This window comes from Pteropus vampyrus, unplaced genomic scaffold (genome assembly GCF_000151845.1).
Source record: "Pteropus vampyrus isolate Shadow unplaced genomic scaffold, Pvam_2.0 Scaffold72, whole genome shotgun sequence".
NCBI classification, from domain to species: domain Eukaryota; kingdom Metazoa; phylum Chordata; class Mammalia; order Chiroptera; family Pteropodidae; genus Pteropus; species Pteropus vampyrus.
In genome coordinates, this window is record NW_011888853.1 from 2,577,422 (window position 1) to 2,584,597 (window position 7,176).

General features: G+C 51.7%; 1 protein-coding gene across 1 annotated transcript in view; it reads right to left on the reverse strand.

Moving 5' to 3' along the window:
- The window catches only part of RNF157 (ring finger protein 157), a 51,234-nt gene that overhangs the window by 11,672 nt on the left and 32,386 nt on the right, over positions 1-7,176 (reverse strand). Inside the window, exons 4-12 of the mRNA XM_023531621.1 lie at positions 6,867-6,984; positions 6,359-6,425; positions 5,985-6,028; positions 5,555-5,602; positions 3,812-3,883; positions 3,130-3,289; positions 2,893-3,005; positions 826-1,064; positions 7-115 (exon numbers count right to left, since the gene is read on the reverse strand). Coding sequence (XP_023387389.1) covers positions 7-115; positions 826-1,064; positions 2,893-3,005; positions 3,130-3,289; positions 3,812-3,883; positions 5,555-5,602; positions 5,985-6,028; positions 6,359-6,425; positions 6,867-6,984 — 970 coding nt within the window. The remainder of the gene's footprint in view (positions 1-6; positions 116-825; positions 1,065-2,892; positions 3,006-3,129; positions 3,290-3,811; positions 3,884-5,554; positions 5,603-5,984; positions 6,029-6,358; positions 6,426-6,866; positions 6,985-7,176) is intronic.

A 7,176-nucleotide genomic window follows, 5' to 3' on the forward strand; every position in this document is an offset into this window, starting at 1 on the left:
GGTTACCTGTCCGAGCTGCTGGGCCGACGGCCCCTGAGACAGGTGAGTCTTGGATTCGCTGCAGGAGCCCTCGTCCTCCTCCTCCGGCAACACGGAAGAATTCTGGGAGATGGACCTGCCCGAGTCGGGGAGAAGCCGCTAAGCCGACCCCCGCTTAAAGGACGGAAGTCACCGAGCGGACATCCCAGGAAGGAGACCGTGAGGGGGAGGGAAGGGAACCCTCGGATCTTAAGAAGCAGCAAGGAGGGGAAGAGCACGAGGAAGGGACCGAGACCTCTCCCGGGTGTCAGAAATCTGAGTTCTCTTTAGCTCCTTCGATAATTTTGTGTCCGGAATGGGCAAAACCACCGACACTTTTAGGGTCTCGATATTTACATCTGTGAGATCCCTCCTTTATTCTGCCATGGAAAGCTTATCAGGACTGGCACCTAATTGGATTTAGATGCTTAAGAGGTACAGATCACAAGGTCCCTTCAGACTTCAGGCTAAGAGACGCCCCCTAGGGGCCTGAATGACCCTAACGCTGTCCTGTGCTCTATACCACACCCCTCCTCCCCAAAACAGACCACATAGTGGATCTGCCTATCCTTACCCCGCTAGTACCCACGTGCCATCTTATTTTCCTCTCCTGAGGGATGGGATAACCTTCCCCCAAGGCGTTAGCTCAAGTCTTCAGTGAAACATGGAGCTCCAGGAACAGCCAGAGGGTCCACGCTGCCCGCGGGATCCAGGACGGGGGCTGGCACTGAGGAGGTGCCTGGCGGAGGGAAGCACCCGCCCAGGGACCCCCACCTCGGCCAGCACCGCTGAGTGCCGGCTACTCACTTGGACAGACTCCTTTTGAGCTTGAGTCCCTGACTGCTGCAGTCGGACAGGCGGTCCAATGGGGAGAGCGTCCTGACGGGGGGCAGCTGGCCGTCAGGGCTGTATGCGGGCAGCATTCCTGACAGGTGGCCGTCTCCGAGCACATGGAGTGGAGGGACCGCCGGGGACGGGGTGAGGGGCCCATTGAGGGCCTCCAGGAGAGACACCACTTCATAACCCGGAGGAATGTTCTCTGAGGACTAGGAGAATCAGAGACAGGTTGCAAAATTAACGAAATGCTCTTCGAGTTATGGTGCAATCGTGTTTCTCACTCTGCACTGGAAAAATATTTCCTTTTCCATCTAGTCTGGGGGGGGGGGTCTGTCAAAAAAGCTCCTGTACCAGAGGCCGAAGAAAGACAAAATGTCAGAGAACCACGATGTATTATTCCTAGATTCGGCTTATAGACGAACTTCGTAATGTTGATTTCTCTGATGGTAATAGAAAATTATAACAGGAAATTTGGGAATTCCAGAAGAGTAGAAAAGAGGGGGAAAAAAAATCAGTCATCGAATCACCCAAAGTAATAACTTCTATTAGCATTCTGGTGTATTTTCTTCCAACGTTTTTCTCTGTAGTGTTTACATGGTCAGTTAAAACCGATCTGTAAATAACAACTTCATACCTTGTTATTTCACCGAATAGAAATATTTTCCTTCGGGTGTGTATTTTCCTTTTTGTAGATACTGTGAGTTTCCTAACTGTCCACTGGTGCCAGGCATTTAACTGTGTCAGAATCTCCTACTGTTAACTGTATTTTGAGGAACATCTTCGTGCATAAATCTCTTCTCTTCAGATTATCTTCTTGGTATTAAATTTTTAGACTTTAGATACCAGATACTAATGTTTATAAGGCTCTTGATATATAAGAGCTGTTTATTCTTTTCGGTGATCTTTCTAGTTACGCTCCTACAAGCAGTACCGAAAATCTATTTGATTCTGCCAACAGGGTTATTTTTAAAATAGTTCATAAATTTGAAAGGTGAGAAATGGTATCTCACATTAATTTGCATATTGTTGATTTGTAATGTGGTTTATTAAAAAAAGAGACTGTTAACCAGCTGTTTCCTCTTTTGAGAATTTTTTTTGTATCCTTTGTACATTTATCTATTATATCATTCGTAAACTACGCAAAGATATTAGCCTTTCCTCTGATGTAAATATTGCGAATACATTTTTTTCTTTAAATGATTTGTTTTTTGCCTTTTCATTTGGGCCAACTTGTACACATTTGGAATTAAAAAATTTTTATGTGGTAAAATCTGCATATCCTCTTTTTGTAATGCTCCATTGCTTTTAAGCTCAGAGAGCCCTCCTCCATCCAAAGTCAGCCAAAAAGTCATCTATAATTTACTCTAGGTTTTTAACGTTCTGTTTAGTTGGCTTCGTTTTTTAATAATAGTTAGCTAGTTACTCCATCTGGAACTTGGTATCTGGTAAGGAGTAAAGTGCTAAACTGACTTTTCCTCCTCGAATAGCTAGCTGATTATCCCAGGACCGCCTTCTGAATAGTAAATCTGTGTTCATCTAAAGGAGGGCAGTACCTGGTTGTCTATCACTAACCACAAGGCTTTGAGGCTCTACGCGGACACAGTCACTGCCTCTCTGAAACCGAGGTGAATTATGTCATCTATTTGGCTCCCAGCCGCTGATGCCATGAAAAGGGATCAAGAAAAGCCGTCACTTTCTTCGAGGGTTCAGATAAAGAGAGCAAACTGTATTCAGATCCTCCCGCCTGCGGGAGTCCCAGGCAGAATCCGTTGAAGTGAAACTGCATGCACCTAGTGGACCCGGAGCTCCCAAGGAGAAAAAGGCATGTTCATGGTTGGTATCCAATTTTCCCTTGTATTACTGGTCGGTTTTAACGCAACGTGGTGTCAGTCGGCTTACTGACCACTCCCGTGCACCGAGGTTTAATTACTTGCCACAAAGTTGCGTAGAGAAGGACAGGAGGTGAGATAAGCCAGCAAAAAGCCTACGGGGTTTGCTTCACGGGGCGGGGGGGTCATGGTTCTGAGCCCAACTTACTGAATGCTCTTCCGAGTCTGATGTCTGGGATGAGATGATGGGGTTAAAGCTGGTCGGGGACAAGGGGCCCAATTTTTTCCTCATGGCTCGGATCTGAAGCAGTGCCCGGAAGGCTGTGAAGACGAAAACAGGCAATCGGTGCGTCCGGCTGCAGGGGTCAGACAGAAACCGTGACCCCTCCTCCCAGTGCCATTCAGTCAGCGGACCCGGCGAGGTCCCTTCTGCTCTGGGGCTTACGCAGTCGGCAGATGGGGCAGTTGTTGGCCTGGTAGCGCAGGGTGTCTGCACAGGTGTTACACAGGCAGAGGTGGCGACAGGGCAGAATCAAGGTGTCCCGGACGTCCGAGAGACACACCACACACTCGGCACTGTTATCACTCACTTCGTCCTCAGCCACCTGGCCGGGGAGACAGAAATTGAGGCGATGACACCGAGACACAAAGTACGTCCCGTGCTTTATAAGGCAGCTTGCCTAAAGGACTGAGACAAATACTAAGAACAAAATCTTACATTTACATTGGACTTTATAGTCGACCAAGTGAGTTTGCATACTCAGCTTCACTGATTCTGGGAACTGCTACCTCAAGCTCATCCCATGAGGCTCAGACCTGGCCCCTGTGACAGCCTGAGCTCAGGGCCTAGGAGACCACACGGAGGGGGAGGGCAGTAAAGAACGCTGCCAGGAAGCAGAGGGAACGGAGCCCTGCAGAAGGACTAATCCAAGCCAGCTTTTTTTTTTCTTTCCATTTCCAAAGTGGTATAAGTATAATCATCTGAAAGGAGGAACAAGGAAACACCCTCCTAGGACTGAGCAGCTTCCAGAGTTTGGCACGTGACATTCCCAGATCCTGGCTTCCTCAGAGCATCTCTCGCTCTGCCTCCTGGGAAGTGTACACTCGGCATCTGGGGCAGAACTTGCCTTGGAGTCTTGCGTGTTGTACTTGTTTTCGATTCCGTAGATCTCCTGGAGGAGGTAGCTGACCCCGTCTACCTGAAGAGCAAATGGAGACGTTCAAGGGCAGGCTGGCTCTGCTGAGAGATGAGGGTAGGAATGCCTCCCCCAGCCCCCCTTGGTAACCAAGGACTACTGATTCACAGTGGAAAACATCGAAGGCCCAGCCAGGGAAAGGATGCTTTTCTCTACTTATGTTTTCTCTTTGAGAGGGGAAAGAGAACCAAACGTTTCATTCTCCCGCCATTATGCCTGACGGGGAACGCAGAAGTTCACCGATCCAGCCATCATACGTGCCCGGCCCCTCACGATGACAGACAGTTAAGAAAGGCGTAGATTAGAAAAAGGTGGAGGAAAATGCATCAGAGTAAGAGCGTTAGCTATGGAATAAAAGTTAGGTTTAGACGTTATAAAAATAAAAGGATGGAAAAGAGAAAAAGCATGAGGAGAAGGAATAGGCAAGAAAAAGAGGGGATGGGGAAAAAGCATGACCTTGAGAGAGAGGCCGGCGGGGCCCCCGCCCCCGCCACGGAGCCACCCCATCTCCGACACGCAGCAGAATCACCCCTCCCGGCCCCGTTTCTTAAAACCCCAGCTTCCACGTCCAGTTCCGCTCCCGTTGGCCTGGGCCAGGTGGAGCCAAAGCTGGCCCTCCCCTTGCTTCTTTATGCGAGCCGACTCCCACTGAGCCCTGGCCCACCCATCCGCTCCCCTGAGACCGAGGCCGACACTGATTTCCTGTCCTACTCTCCAGTCTGATGAAGTCTGTGGCTAATGCCAGTCTAGCATCGGGACCATACACAAACCGTGTCCTTGAGCTCCGCTAGCCATCCCGGCCTCCTGGAGAACGAGGCCTCCCCAGGAGGCTGCTCGCCGAGGCCTGGCTTTTGCGGGCAGTACCCTGGGCCCGGGATCTGTCTCCTCCTCTGCCTCTCTGAAAACCTGTTTGAACTTAGTGATTACGTTAGAAAGGACACCGTCGACAAATTTATACTAAAGTATTATTGACTTCTATTGACCTCACTGAGAGGGGAGAGCACTTGACCCAAAAGAATGAAAGGAGGATTTCGGAGATCTGTCTGCGGGGTGCCGATGCCAACACTCTCTGCTCCTCACTCTCTGTGACTCTCCTCCTCCTGCAAGAGCGGAGAGGAAGTGCGGGCAGACAGCAGGGGGTTAGGGCTTCTGGCAGACACGGGCATGACCTGCTGATCATTTTGGAAGGGGGCAGATGGCCAGCACACTTTGAATTTCAGAAAAGTCATGGTGGGACAAGTTAAGCCGAGAGCTCTGCTTGGCCTGAATTGGACACCAGCACCGCATCCTTTAGCCCGAAATGTTTCAGGCCTGGCATTTTAGATAAAAAGACTTCTCCCTCAACCGAATGACAGGAGACAAATCTTGTCCTTTCATTTCTCAAGTCCTTTGCTCGGAGGATGGATGCCTTAATGCCAACAATTCGGGAACCATAAAGACCCCCCAGATCAGTATTCCTTTCAGGCCACCCAAGTAGTTCCTAACACACAAAAGTGCGGCTTTTTTTATCTTTTCTTCTTTGATGAAAAACAAAACGGCGGGTGCGGGGGGATGGGAAAGAAGAGCACTTAGCAAAGAGTGAGAGAGAGAGAGAGAGAGAGAAGAAGAAAGAAAGAAGAAAGAAAAGAAAAGAGAGACAAAGACACCGACAGTGCCCGGTCCTCAGACACTCACCACTTGCTTCTGCTTGAGGGGCTTGACGCAGAAAGTCCCGTCCGAGTGCTGGAATGGAAACGGGACCGTTAGGACGAGGGAGCAGGGCAGCGCAGTGCCAGCTGTTCTTTCGTTACTTCTCCCAGTGACACGTGCTCCCCGCACACCCGCAGCGTGGCGTCACAGACCCCCGAAGCCGGCGGGGGTCTTCTGAGGGTCTGGCCCAACCCCTCCGGCTGAAGAAGAGGAAGCGAGGCCTATGGGGTGGGGAGCCACGTGGCGAGTTGGTGGCACAGCCGGAACCAGACTCCAGTGTCGCCCCCGGTGTGGTGTCCCTTCAACTCCCCCGCAGCACCCCCCGAGCCAGCCCCACTCGCCGAGCTCAGGCGGCCGGCAAACGGGGTGCACGGCAAACAGCAACACAGGTAAACACAGTAAAGTGAGGCCCTACCTTTTCGAAAGTGCCCAGCAGTACGTGGCAATGGCCGAAATACTCTGGAGGAAATCAAGGCGCACGGATGAAGAAGAAAACCACACAATGCACCGCGACGCCCACCAACCCTCCCCGATGCCCTGCCATCGGGCAAACCGTCCGGGCTGTCACGAGAGGCCCCGTTCTGGATCCCAGTGGTGTCCTTGTCAGCCCCAGGAGCTTGGGGACGCGCGTGTGTGCGTGTGCGCGTGTGCGCGTGTGCGCGTGTGTGCGTGTGTGCGTGTGTGTATATGGGGGGGTCAGAGGCTGCTGACCGACACCCGCAGAGAAGCTGTCAGGCCTTGTGCCACCAAAGGGCAGTGTGTACGGCAGAAGACAGAGGGCGCTCTTACCGTCTCCTTCGTCCACCACGGCATGGACCACTAAGGGGTACACCTCCCGGTCCAGATCGAAGCCAAGCTGAAGGGACAGAAAAGAAACAAACAAACAAACAAAGGCCTTAATGGGCTTAAGCAGCAGAGAAATCCACCAGGGAGGGAGGGGTCGACCAGAAGCTCATCGCCGCCCCTCCTTCACCAGCCTCGGAACGACCCAAGTCCGACTGTCGGACCGTTGTCCACCGGTTCTTTTTAAAATCACAGCTGTGGAACGTGCAGGTTCTTTACTTTGAGCACGGATGTCTTGAAATATCCCAGGCTGACGGGCTACTTTGGAACAGAAAAATTTTGAGGTTTGGCGCATCCTTTTAAGGGTATGAGGAAGTTATAAGGCTGAAGGTGAGCATGACCTTGGGGCGCCTGGGCGGCCCTCACGAGCTCCCGGGCCCGTCCGGGGCTATGAGCGGAACTCGCCCTGGTTTTCTCCCAGCGGCCTGTCGACCCCATCCGGGGGGCAGCTCACCTCCTCTTCAGCCCACTCCGAGGGGTCCACGGTGTGGGAGGGCAGGCAGAACTGTTGGCACACCCCTCGCTTGTAGTGCACCGTCTCCGACTGCAGGCGGTTGTCTTTGGGGATATAGCTGTCGATCAAAGTGGGAGGCAAAGCAAGAGTTAGCATCTGGCCCAGATGGACCCGACCTTTTCCTCGGTCTCGGGCCTGTTTTCAATTATCAGCAGGCTCTGGGAATACGATCGAAAAGACCAGACCTCCTTTATTACCTATTTCCTTTGCTCTTGCTGGTAATGCTATTAAACTGATCTGTGCGACCCAC